General features: G+C 45.4%; 1 protein-coding gene across 2 annotated transcripts in view; it reads right to left on the bottom strand.

The window, feature by feature from the left end:
* LOC106612894 (neurobeachin) overlaps positions 1-20419 on the bottom strand; it is a 305164-nt gene that overhangs the window by 213546 nt on the left and 71199 nt on the right. For both annotated transcript variants that reach the window (XM_045724516.2, XM_045724515.2), the window contains exons 7-21: positions 18858-18977; positions 17664-17810; positions 16025-16222; positions 15512-15669; positions 12243-12351; positions 10716-10868; positions 9108-9276; positions 4271-4350; positions 3462-3524; positions 3112-3209; positions 2414-2506; positions 1813-1921; positions 1383-1464; positions 1073-1196; positions 269-461 (exon numbers count right to left, since the gene is read on the bottom strand). In XM_045724516.2, the coding sequence (XP_045580472.1) occupies positions 269-461; positions 1073-1196; positions 1383-1464; positions 1813-1921; positions 2414-2506; positions 3112-3209; positions 3462-3524; positions 4271-4350; positions 9108-9276; positions 10716-10868; positions 12243-12351; positions 15512-15669; positions 16025-16222; positions 17664-17810; positions 18858-18977 (1896 nt within the window). The remainder of the gene's footprint in view (positions 1-268; positions 462-1072; positions 1197-1382; positions 1465-1812; positions 1922-2413; positions 2507-3111; positions 3210-3461; positions 3525-4270; positions 4351-9107; positions 9277-10715; positions 10869-12242; positions 12352-15511; positions 15670-16024; positions 16223-17663; positions 17811-18857; positions 18978-20419) is intronic.

A 20419-nucleotide genomic window follows, 5' to 3' on the forward strand; every position in this document is an offset into this window, starting at 1 on the left:
TTTGCCTCGTATAGGTTACCATATAGTGGGAGAGACATGATCAATAACAACTCGTCATCCAAGGTGTTGTTAGTGCAGTTTCCATCCTCAACAGCAGAGGGCAGTGTTTCCCCTCTTTTATCATAGAGCTGACTGGTGGCACCGCTGATTATCTACGTCCCAAATGGTGCCCTATTACCTACATAGTACGCTAGGGCCCTGGTCAAAAGTTGTGCACTATATAGGGAATAGGGTGCCATTTGGGACGCAGACAGCCGCTGAGTCTTACCTTGGAGTGAGCGATGGAGAGCGTATCCACCCAGACCCTCCAACCTCCCCACTCATACTTGATGGCATGGTAGAGCAGGATCCTGAAGAGGCTATAGACCATCTCCATCATCTTCTGTTCCTCTGGGTTTTTAGGGTTGATATAGCCCAGACTGAACATCCAGTCCTGCCATACTGAACACTGCAGCAGACACCTAGAGACAGACAATATACCGTGAATAATATATACTGTTACGACTATTATCAATAAGGTTCTCACTACTAGAGCAAGCAGCAGGAGAGACCATCGCTACATAGTCAGTAGTCTAAGTTAAAATCGGTCTGTAGGCCAACAGCATATTCTCAAGTACTCCCTTTGATTGTTGCTCGGTTCTATTGTGACTTGATCACTAGCCACTCTGTCAGTGAAACAGTCACAATTTATTCTGATCACCTTCTATTATGTAAATGAGTGAAATGGTCTGATGCTTTGTTATATAGTCAGTAGTTAGACAACCATAGCGAGTAGATTGGTGATGATAGTCATCCGTTATACCGTCAATATCTCGTGAACGATTTATGATTGACGCCTGAAGTTACTGACAACAGGATGCAAACAGTGCTGTCACTGCTAGGAAGAGTCATTACACAGCTGTAAATTAGAGAATGATTGTGTGTGTGTGTGTGTGTGTGTGTGTGTGTGTGTGTGTGTGTGTGTGTGTGTGTGTGTGTGTGTGTGTGTGTGTGTGTGTGTGTGTGTGTGTGTGTGTGTGTGTGTGTGTGTGTGTGTGTGTGTGTGTGTGTGTGTGGGGGTATCTGTCCTCACCGTCGGTTTTCGCGGCTGTTGCTGAACAGTTTGATCATGTCTGAGAGGAAGAGACGTCGAACCTCCATCAGCTCAACGCTGGGGGACGAGCTCTTCAACAGAGTCGCTACTACCTTAAGAATCACTGGAACACACACACACACACACACACACACACACACACACACACACACACACACACACACACACACACACACACACACACACACACACACACACACACACACACACACGACTTTGCTAAGTCTGCACTTTAAATAAAGTTTGACTTGACTACAATAACATTCAGTAAGACAGCAGGCAGACTTACTGGGATTCTGTATCTTGATTGTAGAGTCTGGTTCAGGGTGGGGTTTGTGGACGACCTGGGTACACACCTGCTCAGTCAGGATCTGATGGGAAGAACACCGACAATCACTAAATAGGGAATAGGGTGTCATTTGGGTTGCAGCATGGTAGTCTCTGCTTCTAACAGGACAGTGGAGTGGACAGACCCCACTGCCACGAGATCTGCAGGTCACGGATTGGCCTGTTCAGCCATCTGCGGACCCATGGCCAGCCAGACCCACACCGCAACTGCACACCGAAATCAAACTCGACTACGAGGGATCCCTGAAGAAGAAGTGTATGTGTGTGTGTGTGTGTGTGTGTGTGTGTGTGTGTGTGTGTGTGTGTGTGTGTGTGTGTGTGTGTGTGTGTGTATATATATAGTTATAGAGAAGTTACAGAGAAGAATGTACCTCGTACAGCGTGTTGTAGATGGTCACTGATACAGTACTAGTGTGTAGCATCAGCCTCTCCCCCAGCAGAGTGAAGAGACTGTGTGTGTGCATGATCTCAACCTTCCTTCTGTGGACAGACACACACAGTACCTCTGTTAGAAGTCCCTGGGTGACAATTCTACACTTCATACAATAGTTAAGTTAAGAGAAGAGGGTAGAAGAGTGGAGAAAAGGGGATAAGAGAAGAGGGAGGAAGAGGGGAGGGGAGAAGAGGGAATAAGAAGAGGGGAGAAGAGTAAAGGGGAGAAGAGTAAAGGGGAGAAGAGGGGAGAAGAGTAAAGGGGAGAAGAGTAAAGGGGAGAAGAGGGGAGAAGAGTAAAGGGGAGAAGAGTAAAGGGGATAAGAGTAAAGGGGAGAAGAGGGGAGAAGAGAAGAGGGGAGAAGAGAAGAGGGGAGAAGAGAAGAGGGGAGAAGAGAAGAGGGGAGAAGAGGGGAGGGGAGAAGAGGGAATAAGAAGAGGGGAGAAGAGAAAAGAGGAGAAGAGAAGAAGAGAATGTCTTTCATAGATCCAGACCTCTCTTGGGGACAGTCTTTCATTGAGGGAGGGATAATAACTCACTTATGTCCGAGGTGTTTGAGGAAATATCCCAGGACTTTGAGGGACTGGACTCTGATGCTCTCAGTCTTTGAGGCCAACAGCTTGTACATCACCCTGGAACAGGACAGGAGACATATGAATCACATTTAAACATGGCCCCGTTAATGATTGTGTCCCCTATGAGCTCTGGTCATAAGTAGTACACTATAAAGGGAATAGAGTGCTTGGACCGTTACAATGAAACCAGACTGAACTAGTTGGGTGTGCAGGGAAAGACCTCCCTGTCTGTGTTGAGAGTCTGTGTGTCGGCGTGACAACTAAATTAGTTTCCTGATCAAAACAGAGCCATCCCATTTCCTGCAGTGAAGATTCTGAGAAGTCAGTGGCTGATATACATTCATATTTCATAGAACACACAGGGCATACAGTATGTTTTATCATCCATGTCTGATATAAAATGAATATGTTAATATCATAAAATGTCTTCTCACAGAATATGTGAATTATTCAAAAGGTATCATGTAGATTCACAACACAATCTCCAGTATTAGAGATGTGATGTTATTACATGCATTTTGTGCATCAACAGCAAGTGGGCTTTGTTCCCCAAGGGCTGTGCCGTTTGTGTGTGTGTGTGTGTGTGTGTGTGTGTGTGTGTGTGTGTGTGTGTGTGTGTGTGTGTGTGTGTGTGTGTGTGTGTGTGTGTGTGTGTTGCGTACCGTATGCCGTTCCTCTGGTCGAAGGCTGGAATCATGGATGCTGGGTGTTCTGACATCAGAGCCACTACCAGCTGAAGAACATCATGGATATTATCATCCTAGAGAGAGACATGAGAGAGAAAGAGAGAGAGGGGTGTTGAGGGGGGAGAGAGAGAGATAAACACCCATTGAATTGAATTGAGAGACAGGGGAATAAGAGAGAGAAAGAGGGGGGTGAGAGATGGGGAGGGAGAAAGAAAGAGAGACAGGGAGAGAGAGATTTATAGCACCATACAGTAGAGCATCATCAATGGACAGACCTCTGAACCCTACATCGCTACAGCCCAGGACCATGGGGACTTGCCACTCACCTCATGCATGGTTAGCAGGTAGTTCAGGATACTCTGCAGCTCATCCTCCTTCACGCCTCGGTCCTAAGAAATTACATACGCGTTTTCACACTGACCAAAGAAACAATGTATTCCTACTAGTAACAGAAGCAGATGGGAAACTGCCTTAGGTTGCTTAATGATCACTGGCAGGACTGTCAGATACTGTAGTTAACACCAGGGTGTTTGTATGCCAGTATCCAGGAGATAGACCTAGGCACTGTTTATCAATGCCAGTGCTGAGCTAAGCTGTTGACGGATAATAATTCTCATTTTGGAACCGGTTGACAAATGCTGGTTTGTGAGATGAATATAATATTGCAGCACGTTCAGCGTTTGTTCCCCAGTCTCCTGTTGCTCAGAGACTTTACAGTGATGTAACGTTTAAACACTTCTGATGAGGAACCAGAATCTCTGCAGGAACAGATTGGAAGTTAATTGTTGTTTGAGCTGTGCGTGCGTGAGCGTGTGTGTGTGTATGTAGCTGATTCTGTACAGAATGGTAGATATTTTTTACTGGTAGCCAGTTTATTTTCCCTCCGTTGTTTAAATTCTGCTTATTTCTGTAGTGGCCTCGGGCTGCAGGCCTATTTGTTGCAGAAATGGAGCCTGCTGCCATGTTGTTGAAGCTAAGCGATGATTTGAACACAACAACACGGACGGACCTGAACCTGCATGCTGATTGGACATTATGGTTCCAGAGCAATTACCCATGGTTCCTTTCTCTGGTGGAGATAATAAACAAACTGTTTTTGTTTTGGAATGGATGTGTGAGTGTTTATGTGCAGTACCTTGAGGATGAGTTGTTTGAGGAACAGCAACATGAAAGCCCTGAGAGAGATGATCTCCTGCTGGGTGGGCCTTGGACCATCTGAGGACAAACACAGACCGAGTCACAGGAATCAATATGCACACACGTCTGAAGTTGACTTCACATCTCAGAGCCGATCTATCGCTATCAGAAATCTACAGAGAGCAGTACAAGTCAACACGGTGCTGTATGCATAACACTGCCCAACCCAGATGAGTGATCAAATATGAGAGGACAGATATGACACATTACAGACGGTTGGTTATTGATTACAGCTGCAGCCCAGCACTAGGCTCTGATACAACATCTATTATCATTAACTTCACTCTGCTCTGTGGTTTTAAGACATATTGTATGTGAGCGCGTAGAGTAAATACACTACAGGACCAAAAGTATGTGGACACCTGATCATCCAACATCTCGTTCCAAAATCATGGGCATTAATATGGAGTTGGCCCCTCCTTTGCTGCTATAACAGCCTCCACTCTTCTGGGAAAACTTTCCACTAGATGGTGGAACATTGCTGCAGGGACTTGCTTCCATTCAAGAGCATTAGTGATGTTGGGCACTGATGATGGGCGATTAGGCCTGGCTCGCAGTCAGCGTTTCAATTCATCCCAATGGTGTTTGATGGGGTTCAGGCTTTCCCCAAACTGTTGCCACAAAGTTGGAAACACAGAATCGTCTAGAATGTCATTTTATGCTGTAGCATTAGGATTTCCCTTCACTGGAACCAATGGGCCTAGCCCGAACCATGAAAAACAGCTCCAGACCATTATTCCTCCTCCACCAAACTTTACAGATGGCACTATGATGTATTGGGCATGTTGTGTTCTCCTGGCATTCGCCAAACCCAGATTAGTCCGTCAGATTGCCAGATGGTGAAGCGTTTCCACTGCTCCAATGGCGGCAAGCTTTACACCACTACAGCCGACGCTTGGCAATGCGCATGGTGATCTTAGGCTTGTGTGCGGCTGCTTGGCCATGGAAACCCATTTAATGAAGCTCCCGATGAACACTTCTTGTGCTGACGTTGCTTCCAGAGGCAGTTTGGAACTCGGTAGTGAATGTTGCAACCGAGGACAGACGATTCAGCACTCCATGGTCCCATTCTGTGAGCTTGTGTGGCCTACCACTTCGAGGCTGAGCCGTTGTTGCTCCTAGACGTTTCCACTTCACAATAACAGCAATTAGTTGACCGGGCAGCTCTAGCAGGGCAGAAATGTGAAGAACTGACTTGTTGGAAAGATGGCATCCTATGCTGGTGCCACGTTGAAAGTCAGAGCTCTTCAGTACGGGCCATTCTACTGCCAATGATTGTCTATGGAGATTGCATGGCTGTGCGCTCGATTTTATACACCTGTCAGCAACGGGTGTGGCTGAAATAGCCAAATCCACTCATTTGAAGGGGTGTCCACATACTTTTGTATATATAGTGTACGTGGACAGGTTGCTGCCACAGAGATCGATAACACAGAGCTATTCATTTACAGACAAGAACGTATCTCAAGAGTGAAGATAGTCCTCTGCTGTCAGATACAATTTAACCCAACATCTGACTGTCCTATTTCCCCTCAGAAATCAATGGAACCCCTTCAACACAGGCTCCCTCAGCTCCTTGTGACACTGATTAATAGAAGCCATCTGAGAACACAGTACAGGGACAGAACATTTCGCTCCATAACAGCATCCTTAACAACACAGCTGCATCCATATACTGAATCCAACTTAATCACAACTGTTGATTCTCAGGCTCTCATTGGTTGGTTCAGTCCACCTGCCCTGAGGGTATTGGGCAGGAGGAGGATAAGGTTCACTTTATTGTTAAATGATTTATGTTTGCGTTATTAACGCAGAAATCCACTTTCTCCTCCTCGCTACAGTGAGTCAGTGTGACTGGACTGGTAATTAATCCATAGCAATCATGAGAGCCTGCTTCATATACATTTTATAATAGATACTTAGGAAATTGACCTAATTTCGCTTTCGCCCTTGACTTTGTTCAGATAAAGCAGGCAGTAATAGCTTTGGATAATATTTCACAGGGTTGATCAATACTCTATGTTTTCACTGTGAGGATACACAGGTTCTCAGCCCTGCTCAAGATTAGACAATAGTAGCATCCAATGGTAGCATCCAAAACGGCACCCTATTCCTTATAGTGCACCATAGGGCTCTGGTCAAAAGTAGTGCACTATATAGGGAATAGGGTGTCATTTGGAATGTAGACAATATTGTTACGGCTCTTATCCAAATGGATCAGTTCCAGACGCTGGGAGTGTGGAGACCTGAAATTAGAAATGTGACTTCAGAGTATGTGACTACATAAGAGGAGCAGGACCAACAGAGTGTGTCTAACAGAGCAAAAGAGAAAGAGAGCAATAGATTCTGTGTGTGCGAGCGCATGTTAGGGATTGAGAGAAATTGAGCCTGCACTGCAGTGGCTGTGTGTGAGAGGATGATGCATTGGTTTAATTTGATGGCTCTCTATTTACAGACTCCCAGAGAAACCAGCAGCAACATTTCCAGAGACGAAGTGTGCCTGCGTCCCAAAAGGCACCCTATTCCATACATAGTCCACTACTTTTGACCTACGGGCCCTGGTCAAACGTAGTGCACTATATAAGGAATAGGGTGCCATTTGGGATGTACACAGAGTGTACCTGCACCAGCTCTGTTCCAACCACCGTTGCTTTGTTCTTATAATTGAACACTTGATTACAGTATCTACGAGCTCTCTCCCCATCTCCCTCTCCCTTCATCTCTCTCCCTCCCATTCCCTCTCTCCCCATCTAGAGGCAACACCACAGTCGTCTGAGACAAATGAAAACCAGGTCTAATGGAAATGGAAGGACGATAAAATGACCTCCAGGTTCTGGTGAGGACACCGTCCTCAGTATTTTACCAACTATACCGTTCCTCTCTTCCGTTTCACCCACCGGGATTCTAGAACCATCAGCAAAACACTGTCTACATCCCAAATGGCACCCTATTCCCTTTGTAGTGTAGTACTTTTGAACAGGACGCAGACTTACACTTCTATTCATTTAAAGAACACATTACCAGGAAGATGAACTAGAAACTAGAAAGATGGTCTGTTTCACAAATATGGATTATATTCTACACACACATCACCCAACAGATGTCTCAGCAGACAAGGTTCATCACCAACATTTTCTGCTGTGTCTAGTTGAATGACCCTGACTGAAGAGAAACAACATAGCTACATAGCTAGTCCAACAAACAGAACATGGCTACTAAGTCCAACAAACAGAACATGGCTACTAAGTCCAACAAACAGAACATGGCTACTAAGTCCAACAAACAGAACATGGCTACTAAGTCCAACAAACAGAGCATGGCTACTAAGTCAAACAAACAGAACATGGCTACTAAGTCCAACAAACAGAACATGGCTACTAAGTCAAACAAACAGAGCATGGCTACTAAGTCAAACAAACAGAGCATGGCTACTAAGTCCAACAAACAGAACATGGCTACTAAGTCAAACAAACAGAGCATGGCTACTAAGTCCAACAAACAGAACATGGCTACTAAGTCCAACAAACAGAACATGGCTACTAAGTCAAACAAACAGAGCATGGCTACTAAGTCAAACAAACAGAGCATGGCTACTAAGTCCAACAAACAGAACATGGCTACTAACTCCAACAAACAGAACATGGCTACTAAGTCCAACAAACAGAACATGGCTACTAACTCCAACTAACAGAACATGGCTACTAAGTCCAACAAACATGGCTACTAAGTCCAACAAATATCTTATACACTAGTATTGTTTGTCTCACTGTTTTGCAACACATACTAAAGCAAAACAGGCCATGATGTTAGTAAGAAAATCCAAAACAAGCAATCTATGACACAATATCTATTATTCATCAACGTCAGTAAAAGCAGAAAAACTAAACAGCCCGGAGTGTCCAAACCCTTCCCCAGATCAGAGTAGAAACACTGCAGAACGTTCCAGAGCTGTCTATATATAACTCTCCCTACCACAGACAAACACACTCAGTATCCGACTTCACATAGATATGTACTGTAGCTCTGCTCAATATTTCATATAGGACTGGTCTGCAGCTCTGGCAACGTTCTCCAGCATACTGCTGATTAATGATCATGGTGTTTACTGTTTTCTGGGCTTCATGAGAAATCATTAACCATGTGAACTCTGTCAATAGAGGCTAAGCTGCTGCATCAACTATTCATTACACAGTTAATACACATCTACTTCCTCTGTGGACTAAACTGCACTTCTCTCCTGTGGTTACGTCCAAATGGCCCCCTATTCTTTACATAGTGCACTACTTTTGCCTGGAGCCCTATAGGATGACATTTAAGAGACAGACCTGGTTTATCAGCACTGTTCTAACCTGGCCTGTAGGATATATACAGTACTGCTTCCAACCATATAGGCCTAAATCAGAACCTGGGCCTCTCAGCCTTCTGAATAGTTTCAGAGACACAAAGCTGAGAGAGGATGATGACATGACAGTTCAGGGTGACTTTGAATTCCAACACAGCAGACAGCCGTCTCATGGCAGCCTGTTACTACACAGAGAGAAGATGCCTGTCATCTCTGGACCTGTGGTGTGTGAGTGGTGTGTGTCTCTGAGTGTGTGTGTCTCTGTGTGTGTGTGTGTGTCTGTCTCTGTGTGTGTCTCTGTGTGTGTGTGTGTGTGTGTGTGTGTGTGTGTGTGTGTGTGTGTGTGTGTGTGTGTGTGTGTGTGTGTGTGTGTGTGTGTGTGTGTGTGTGTGTGTGTGTGTGTGTGTGTGTGTGTGTGTGTGTGTGTGTTTACCCAGTCCTTTAGGTGTAATGCCACTGCTGGCCTCAGGGTTGCAGGTCCAGTAGTAGTACTTCAGACTGTGCATCAGCTGCAGCACTGTCCCAATACGACGGATGGTGGTGTAGATGGTTGCCGTGCCGATAAACTCTGCAGACAGGTACGTGTACAGAGAGAGCTGGACCTGAGGGGAGAGTACGTACGTACGTACGTACACACGCACGCACGCACACGCGCACACACACACACACACACACACACACACACACACACACACACACACACACACACACACACACCACACACACACACACACACACACACACACACACACACACACAATTAACCTATACCCAGTGATTCTACATAAATATAGCTGTCAGGTATAATCCTTTATAACCTACTCCAGGCTGCTTAAGGTATTATATTAAGGCTGTGAACTGGTCGTATTAAGTGAATGCTGTATTAAAGAGGTCCTAGCTGAGCTGAGCCCATCATCCTCCCTGCAGGTGTAGAACAGAAAGAGAGAGACCGGCTGTTGAGGCTGACCCCACATTCCACTCTATTAGAACACACTATAACAGTCTCCTCTCATCACTCCCCTCTTATTTCCTCTCCATCTCCGCTCTGCTCTGTTCAGTCTCATTAATACGGCCTCTGTAATTAGCAATTGACTGGACAATAATCCTACACAGTCCCTCTACAGCTTTTATTCCATCTAACAGAGAGGAGAGGAGATATCTAAAAGTGCTCTAATCCAGTGTGTTACCTCTGTCTGCCCCTCTCGCTCTCTGTGCTCCATGTGAGAGGAGTGTGTGGGGGAGGGGTCTGAGGTTGGCCTCCTGAGACTCTCTCTACCTTAACTCCTGAGACCCTCTCTACCTTAACTCCTGAGACTCTCTCTACCTTAACTCCTGAGACTCTCTCTACCTTAACTCCTGAGACTCTCTCTACCTTAACTCCTGAGACTCTCTCTACCTTAACTCCTGAGACTCTCTCTACCTTAACTCCTGAGACTCTCTCTACCTTAACTCCTGAGACTCTCTCTACCTTAACTCTTGAGACTCTCTCTACCTTAACTTCTGAGACTCTCTCTACCTTAACCCTTGAGACTCTCTCTACCTTAACTTCTGAGACTCTCTCTACCTTAACTCTTGAGACTCTCTCTACCTTAACTTCTGAGACATTTCCCCACAACCGTTATGTATTTATTCATAAGAGCCACCTGCGGCGGTGCCAGTGAGGAGAATGGATTCTCCACACAACCCAGCTCCTCTGATCTGCCTCATCCACTACTTCACGGGTCATTATGTATTTTCAGTCTATAACATTTCAATACTTCTCAGGGTTGAGGAGCTGATGGTGACAGCAGGCAGTAAACCTCAGTCAGTGAAGTCTTCAATTTGGAGGAGAAAATATCCACTAATATCAGGACCCTAAAATATGTTGTGTTACATAATGGATCATGGTAGAAGTGAGTAATGCTCTAAACAGTCTTCAGTGAGTCAGAACTCAGGTGGGTTACCATGGAGCTACCTGGACCCAGTGGAACCAGTTTGGGTGGGGCTCATCTTTATGGGGGACAAGGTCTACCTTGACGGGGGGTGTGGGGGCAAGGTTTACCTTGGCGGGGGTGTGTATCCAGATGGCTGCGTTGAACAGGATGTGGTCACAGAGCTGTTTGAGGAGTGGCGCTCCATGGGTTAACCCGTCCAGGTATTTAGCGAAGGACAGGAACTGCTCCAGGACCGCACGTGTGATGTGGACCCTGGAGCACTGGAGGCACAGGGACTGGTCAGACCACTGGATACTCAATCAATCAACCAGTCAATCAATCCCTAAATAACATATAACTGTAAGCCAACCATAGAGTTGGATAGAGGGTTCACTTTCCACAAAGCCCGTTTTAGCATGGGCAGTGCCATTGAGGAGTTTCACCATTTTGAAGTAGTCAACTGGAATGTCTAGACATTTCACCAAACAAGCAAAGTTTGAGAGCATTTGACTGAGCATCCAGACTCAGAGGAGTACTGCTGTCATCATTGTTGTCTGTCTTTCTGTCACATGTCTCCTGACCAGGTAGAGATACTCTCTCCTAATATTCTAGCTGTGGTATAAACAGATCTGAACCAGATGGCAGGATGGTGTGAGTGTGAGAGTGCTGGCAGCTGGAGGGAGAGGAGAGAAAGCGAGAGAGACAGAGAGAGAGGGATAAACTGTTTCCACCGTCTGGCCCCTGTTACAACCACCTGTTCCTGGCCCTGAGCTCTGGGCTCTACTGGACTCCGGTGGATAGATGTCAGGATGCTACAGGACAGTCTGTCTGCGTCCAAAAAGGCAGCATATTCCTTAAAAAGTGAAGTGCACTACTTCAGACCAGGGCCCATAGGGCTCTGGTCAAAAGAAGTGGACTATGTCGGGAATAGGATGCCATTTAGGACACAGCCTGACAGCGGCTGGCTGGGGAAGCAGTGAGGCTACATACCCTTCAAAACAGAAAGTGGATTCTTCTTCCAAATCTCTTCCTCACCTCTGTGCCTCTCTGCTCTGTTCTTTGATCTGTGGTTTGATCCTATCCATCTGAGGGCTACTGGGCTCCATGTTTCAAACAGCATTAAAGAGTCTGTCTGACTGGTTGGCTGATGCCCTGTTGTGTCCCTGTCTGTTTCAGAACCATGGATCTATTTCTGGTCCTCCTCTGAAATCCTTTGACCGAGAGTGAGGAGTAAAGAGGCTTTTGAACTAAAGAAAATATTGAGGGACATTGGTTGAAAGGAGATATCTTTAAAAAGCTGTCATCAGCTGTTGCCAGGCACACCATAGGAAGTAAGAACGGGTAAACTGAAATTGCACTCTACTCCCTATGTAGTGCACTACCTTTTGACCAGAGCCCTATTAGGCCAACCCAAACCCTGTAGCTTTGTTCTAACATAGTGTACTATATGGGGAATAGCGTGCCATTTGAGGTACAATGTATGATGTACTGATTTAATTGATTTTGATTGATTTAATTGATTAGATGATTAAAAACCCATATACTGTAGCCACAACATCACAGCAAAGCAGTCAATACATCAAAAACGATGGAAGATGACAAAGAGTCCATGCCTTATCTCCAGCGTGGTATAGGCTTTATGTTAGAGTTTCTACCTTCTCCAACAGAAACCCGATTACAAGGAATCCTTTCCCTCCCAGCATCTGTTCCTGCATCGCCACCGAGCTCTTCAACAGGTCAACCAGAAACACCAGGAGGGTGGCACTGCAACACACATACACACAGGCTTATAAGGAAACAGACGCATACACACACATCAGGTGTTGTGCAAGTGTGCTGACATAAAAACCTAAATGTGTCAAAATACAGATAAATTGCTCCTCTACTGTTAAATACCACCATTATGTCATACAGTATGGTGGTCCTAGGGCTGTTTCTGTCTCACTAGTGTAGATGCTCCTCTACCATCTTTAGGTAAACCCTGTTCTTCTGAGATCCTAACAGTCAGGGAGTAGAAAGGGAACATTTTATAAGTCAGCAGCAGAATTGGAGATAAGCAGAGAGACAGACAGAGGATATCTTCATCTTCTGAGGAAATCAGCAATCAGCTGGAGACTGTAGATCCTAACCCCCCAGATCCTTGCCTTATCTCCTAGTCCCTGCCTTCTTTCCTAGCCCCAGCCTTCTCTCCTAGCCCCAGCTCCCAGCCTCATCTCCTAGCCCCAGCCATCTCCTCTAGCCCCAGCCTTCTATCCTAGCCCCAGCCCCAGCTCCCAGCCTCATCTCCTAGCCCGTGTCTTCTCTCCAAGCCCCAGCCTTCTCTCCTAGTCTTAGCCCCAGTTCCTAGCCTCATCTCCTAGCCCCAGCCATCTCCTCTAGCCCCAGCTTTCTCTCCTAGCCCGAGCTCCCAGCCTCATCTCCTAGCCCCAGCCTTCTCTCCTACATAGCCCCAGCCTTCTCTCCTAGCCCCAGCCTTTTCTCTTAGCCCCAGCCTTTTCTCCTAGCCTCATCTCCTAGCCCCAGCTCCTAACCTCATCTTTTAGCCCCAGCCCATCTGCTAGTCCTTTTATCAGCCTCTAATCCTAAAGACATGATGTCCTCTGAGAAGAAGTGGAGGTGCTGTTTACTGCTGCATTGGGGTCAGTTACTGTCTTCGTAGTGGGTCTCTCAGTTAAAGCCTGTCCTGACAGAGTGACTGTGTGTTGGCAGTCTGACAGAGGCTCTCTATGACACTCGCTAATCCGCTTTCAGTTTGATATGTCTTGTTGTACAGTACGTGCTCTGGTTGATGTCTTTTCAGAGAGACTGGTCAGAATTGTATGATGGGCTGATCGCTTATCAGATGGGCAGCTTCCTGGAGTCCTGTCATTACATTGACATCTACGAGTTTCATAACTAGATTAGAATCCGGGTATGATGCCCTTGTTGGGGGGTGAGTTTCAGTTTATCCAAGGATAAAAGGTCGGAGCCTCTTTAGGTTCATCGAGACCTTGTTTGCAAGCTCCATTTGTGTACAGACAGAATAACCTCTAAAATAAAAAGTAGAATCTAAAACACCCATGTAAAGATGTAAGTCTATTTGTGGTAGACATTTACTCTGTTTTATTCTGTATCATGTACACTAATTGTTTTGAGTGTTAGAGTGAATTCATTTGTGACTAATACATCTGATTTGAGTAAATGCATTCCTCGTTTATAGAGTAACTGTTTAATTTAATTTACGTTCATAATTTAGTAGGACTACTGGTAAATCCTAAATTGTAGGGTTAATTACACAACCCAGAGTATATGTTTGGGTCCTAACTTAGCCTTAACGAAGGGATGCAAACTCAATTTATAGATGCTGAAACGTTGATGGTAAGGAATTAGCTCATAGTATCCGGAAAATCAGGAATTGCATAATGGTTACCTTAGACAGCCACATGTAATTCTAGTATTCTGTGTGGTGATATGAAGACTCGCTATCTTGCTATATCCTTTGGATATGCTTAACAGCCTATAGCATTTCTATAAATTATTATGGAGTAAGATAAACTACATCAGTATGATAAACTACATCAGACACACTATCTGTCCCTTGATTCATCCCCCAGAGTATACTAATTACACAAATCCTCTCTTGAGATACCTTTTGAACACACACATCATCTGTTACACTGCAGTACCTGCTGAAGATGCTGAGGACCAACATGAACTATCAGTTAGTTTAGAGGTAGACTCACTGGAACAGGCAGCAGAACCACTACAGTTACCGTAAATTCCGGACTATAAGCCGCAACTTTTTCCCCAGCTTTGAACCTTGCGGCTTAAACAATGACGCGGCTAATATATGGATTTTTCCCGCTTTCAATTTTCTTTTCCCAAAAAAACACATTCTGTGACGTGCTCAGTTTTTTGGCGGCATGAAGCTTTCATTAGACCAATGAAATTGCCGAACGGGTTAAGGTCAAACAACTTTTTTGTTTACTGTTTAGATTAATTCGAGCGCTCTCAAACTTCCCATCATTCTGATTACGGTAGTTATTTTGTCACCCTCATCATGGCAAAGACACGGAGAAATGCATATGATGCAGCTTTCAAGTTGAAGGCGATTGATCTGGCTGTTGGAAAAGGAAATAGAGCTGCTGCACGGGAGCTTGGTCTTAATGAGTCGATGATAAGATGTTGGAAACAGCAGCATGAGGAATTGACTCAGTGCAAAAAGACAACTAAAGCTTACTGCTAATTTTGTTTTTTTTGTTACAAGCCGTGTTTCGTTAAAGCCTATTTATTTTTGTTACAAGCCGTGTTTCGTTAAAGCCTATTTATTTTTGTTACAAGCCGTGTTTCGTTAAAGCCTGTGTAAAGTTCATTTGTTTCAATGTACCGGTAGGCACCTGCAGCTTATAGACATGTGCGGATTATTTATGTTGAAAATATATATATATTTTTTTAATTCAGCTTATATTCAGTTGCGCTTAATAGTCTGGAAATTACGGTACTCAGAGTTCACTAGCTGTCTTGGCTGGTATGGGTTGGAACACTACCCAGCAGGCTTAACTCAGGGCTGGGACTACACTACCCAGCAGGCTTAGCCACTGCCTGCACCAGAGAGAGGGCCCTAGGCAGAGCAGAGCCTGGCTCAGAGCTGCTGTGTGTGCATCTCCCCAGTGTGGTCTCTGTCACTGAGCTAAATCAGGATTATGGCAGAGCTCTGATTGGAGCAGGGCTCGGTGGGGGGCTCTGACAAGGACAACGCTGGACCTTCAGGACAAGGATCAGCAGGGAGGAGTAAATTAGAACGTTGATTCTCAGCATTCTCATAGTAGAAGACTCAGACCCTCACTTGATGAAACCTCCTGTACTCACCAGATTGTAGTCCTCAGATAGGAGAAAAGGAACAGGGGAAAGGGGACAGAGACAGGACAAAGGGACAGATACTTACCAGACAGTAGTCTCCAGCTGGGTCTCATGGTGCTGGTAGTTGTGCTGGTCGTTGGGTTGATGGTAGTCCAGCTGAGAGAAGAGAGGGAACAGCACCTGGATTCCTCCTATAGAGTGGATGGCACTGTGGATGGAGTGGGTCACTATGGCCTTCACATCCTAGCAGGGAACAATACAGTGTTAGTTTACTATAACTTCATTATATGTGGATTAAAAGGACATGAGACGAGACAAACCTATTTTATAAGGACATGAGGCAAGACTAACATATTTTATAAGGACATGGGGTGAGACTTACAGTTGCGGTCAAATATATTGGCACCCTTGCACGATTCACTATTTCTTCTAAAATAAGTTGAAATTCAAAAACCTTTCGGGTAAAAATAGCCATTCAAAGTTTTGAAAAGAGAAAACAGATAATTCTGCTCCATTGCACTGTATTGTAAAGTGCAAGGATGCCAATATATTTGACGGCATCTGTACGTGTATTATAAGGACATGTAGTGAGACTAACCTGTAGCATAAGGGCGTGGGGTGAGTGGACGAAGATGGAGGCGTTCTCCTTGGGCGATGACTCCAGGCAGAGCTGGGCGTCAGTAGCCTTGGCGTTGTAGGTGAAGGAGATGGAGCTGGCCAGCTTCCCATCATACAGGACCTGTTTATGGTGCTCCGCCAGGTGGATGTCACTCTCCGACTTAAACTTAAACGTACTCTACAGAGAGGGGAGGAATAGAGAGAGAGAAGAAGATCGGGAGAGAGGCAGAAAGATGAGGACAGACAGAGGGTGGGAGGAGAGAGAGAAGAGAGACGTGATAAGGTATGGTATCATGACAGCTCATTCCTCTACTAAACTCTCAGCAGCAGTAGTGTCATATTCATATATTAATGGAACATGATGCTGATCGATAAATGAGTCACTCAGTCTTAATGTAACCAGTCCATTAAGGATGGCAGGTGAGAGAGGAGCTCAATTAATCAATCAACGCATCATCAATTGGAATGCTATTCATCAGGAAATCAGGAATGTCCTCTCAACGGACATAGAAGAGTGATGAGAGGCGCGATACTAGCTCGCCCAGCAGACATGATGATTCAGATGGGGAGAGATGAGACATACACTGAAATAGTTCTGAATTCTAGAGCTTCCCTGAAACCATTCAAAGTAATGGAGCTCAGTTGTTCTGCCTCCCTGAGAAGATCAACTATACTGTCTAGCCTACGTCTCACTGTAGAGATACACCATGGGTGACTGTAGCACCATGCAGGGTCTATCAGCCTTCAACGTGCCTCTCCCTTGTGGAGCCTCTCTCTCGTAAAGAGATGTAGATAGCTGAGATAACAAGCAGAGTAGACCGGGCTCAGTAGACCAGACACACAATGGGACTAGTATGATCCCAGGACCTCTAGTTAACAACCTCCTGGGACCTGGTAGAGTAGGTCTGCAGGTCTCTACAGCCAGCATATCTCTGGCAGCTCCACTATTACATGCAGACAGCTCCTTAACAGATTCTACCCCCAGGCCATAAGACTGCTGAACAACTAAATCAAATGGCCACCAGGACTATTTACATTGACCCCCCCCCCCACCCCCCCCCCCCCACCCCCTAGACTGTCCCGTATGTGTGTGTCTCCTAGACCCTGTTAGACTGCCCTGTCTGTGAGACTCTGTCAACTGACTGAGATTATAATGAGGCCTTTTCTAAACACCTCAGTCACTAACCAGCTATCATTAATATGAATCACCATTCATTATAACCATTACCTCACAGAGACAATTACATGGAAAACAAGGTGCTAGACTAAGGCCAGAGACTGGATGAGACAGGCAATGAATAACTATGGTCCCAACCTACACTTGATTAACGACAGACACAGCTTTCAGGTTGGCCTGGGTGTGCTTAACAGTCCATACCATAGTTTCAGGCGCAGCCAGAGAACAGAACACAGTACATGCAGGGTATACAGTGTTAGGACACAGGACACATTCAAGCATAGCCCTTTGGATAGAGATACCAGGTATCAGGGAACAGGGAATTGTAGCAAGCAGCATTGTTTTCACAGATTGGTAGATGTAGCAGGCTGTGTGCATGTACCATTAGAGTTAATTCTATCCTAACCTATCAGTAACCTAATTCAGTCAGCCCAGTATGTACCTTATAGCCCGCTCCCAGCTGATGAATGGCAAATATCTGAGCTGGGTTGAGAGCCTCAGAGAACACATAGATGGCCCCCAGCTGACCACAGAACACCCTGTTAGCGTCAGCTGTCTCCGACGAACCCAGGAAGCACTTATCATAACTCTGTAGAGGGAGAGGAGAGGGTCAGTACACGGGCACACAGAGCAGGGGATTTATCATAGCTCTGTAGCGAGAGAAGACAGAGAGAGGGCTTATCATAACTCTGTACAATGAGACGAAGACGGATATATTTATAACGGTCAAACATAAACCACAATATGATCTCTCTCTCTCTCTCTCTCACTCTCTCTCTCTCACACACACACACAGCATGGCTACGACAGCATTCTGCAGCGATATGCCATCCCATCTGGTTTGTGCTTAGTGGAACTAGAATTTGTTTTTCAACAGGACAATGACTGGTACTGTATCTGTCTCTGGGAAATGGTTAGGGCCATTATACGGACACGGAGTCAGAGAGTATTGGGCCATGTCCTTTAACACATCCAGCAGACTCGGAGAGGGGAAGCATCATCCAAACTTCAAACACAGCTGAGTAGTAGGGCAATTAACCGACCCCCAAAAAATGACAGCTTTAGAATGGGCAAATAGGATAATTATGAGAGTGCATGATTCACAGGGCCTCTAATAGATTGACACTCAGAGAGGAGGGAAGGCTGACAGACACTTAGGTCTGCATCCTAAATGGCACTCTATTCCCTATTTAGTGCACTACCTTTAACCAGAGCCATGTGTGTGCGTCTGTCCTTGTAAACCTATACCTGTAACCCCTGCCTTGTAGAAGTGTGTTATAATAATATACACCATGCACACCCCATCCCTCCCTAAATCTGTAGTTGCAGCCTTTGTGGTCCTCCCTTCCTGTCTTTTCTTCTACCATCTTCCTCTCTTCAAACATCTCCCTGAAATGGTTATGCAAATAGGAGCTTTGAAAATGCAGCTCAGTGGGGAAGTGGGGAAGAAAACAGAGTGAAACAGGTAATTGCTCCACTTGTCCAATCATTTTTTTTCAAAACTGTTCAAAATGTGGCTGTGTGCCTTACTGAACACGACCTTGCAGAGGGCTCACTACAGGAAGGAACAGTGACAGGAGAGTCAGTCAGTCAATCAATCAAGCATCAATCAACCAGCAATGAGGCGCATTCTCACATCGTTGGTGTTGACGTGCCAGGCCATGTCGCCATAGGAGACCAGCTGACCGTTGACATAGCAACGGATCTCACTGTTCCTCCAGCGGTTGTAGATATGGACGATGCTGATCATGTACCACTGAAACACATAGAGGAGAGATAGGGTTAGAGAGAGACAGTGTGAGTGAGTGAGTGAGTGAGTGAGTGAGTGAGTGAGTGAGTGAGTGAGTGAGTGAGTGAGTGAGTGAGTGAGTGAGTGAGTGAGTGAGTGAGTGAGTGAGTGAGTGAGTGAGTGAGTGAGTGAGTGAGTGAGTGAGTGAGTGAGTGAGTGTGGATGCACTAGAAACTACATCCCATTCAATCCCACTGTATGAACAGGGTTTTAAACGCAGCCTATAGTGTTTACATTGCAGTCACCCAGATCATCTAGAGACCAAATAGGATCATGTCATTCAGTAGCTCTGACTTCATACATATTGCAGAGACAACAGCATTATTACACAGGCCAACTGCATAGCATTGATTACACAGTATTACAAACCATACAATTATCCATACATTCTGCACGGTATAGACAATACAGTATTCCAGACCATATGGTTTCTCTGATACATGGATCATCTCAATGTAAGGCTTTAAATGAAGCAGTTACAGCTGCAACCCTCACTATGTTGATCTACTGCAGATCAACAGGATAGAAACACATCATTAACATGACTATGGCAGAGTGGATCAGATTACTCCAGTTGACGATTAAGAGGCAATACCCCCTTTAAGATCACTTTGAATCACAAGGAGAGCAGATCATTGATTTGAGGATATCTTAAGATCAAAGTCTGCCCTATACTTTAATGATCACTGATGACTTCACTACTAGAAACGTTGACCTGGTGCAGAGAGGACGAGAGGGGGAACATAATTCCGTACATACTGTAGTAGTGCAGAGAGGACGAGAGGGGGAACATAATTCCGTACATACTGTAGTAGTGCAGAGAGGACGAGAGGGGGAACATAATTCCGTACATACTGTAGTAGTGCAGAGAGGACGAGAGGGGGAACATAATTCCGTACATACTGTAGTAGTGCAGAGAGGACGATAGGGGGAACATAATTCCGTACATACTGTAGTAGTGCAGAGAGGACGAGAGGGGGAACATAATTCCGTACATACTGTAGTAGTGCAGAGAGGACGAGAGGGGGAACATAATTCCGTACATACTGTAGTAGTGCACTATGTATAGAATAGGGTGTCATGTCAGAAACACCATGGTTACTGACAGCTATTTAACCGAAGGCTGTAATTGTCTGACAGAAGCCTTGAGCCTTGAACCAGCTTGTTATCTCTACTGGGACAGAGACAGGTAGGGTGTCAGACATCCCAAGATACATTACACTCCCTCTCTACACTCTCATCTCATCTCACTGTACACCCAGCTGCTCCTGTGAGGAGGTCCCTGTGGGAGTGTTAAACAGAACAGGTAATGATGTTCTCTCTCTCTCTGATCTGAGGAGTCAGATCAGATTTCTTTTTGCTCTGAGGTGGGTTTTTTGCACAAGACCTGCTGAACCATGACCACCACC

Source organism: Salmo salar, chromosome 09, assembly GCF_965601325.2.
Source record: "Salmo salar chromosome 09, fSalSal1, whole genome shotgun sequence".
NCBI lineage: Eukaryota > Metazoa > Chordata > Actinopteri > Salmoniformes > Salmonidae > Salmo > Salmo salar.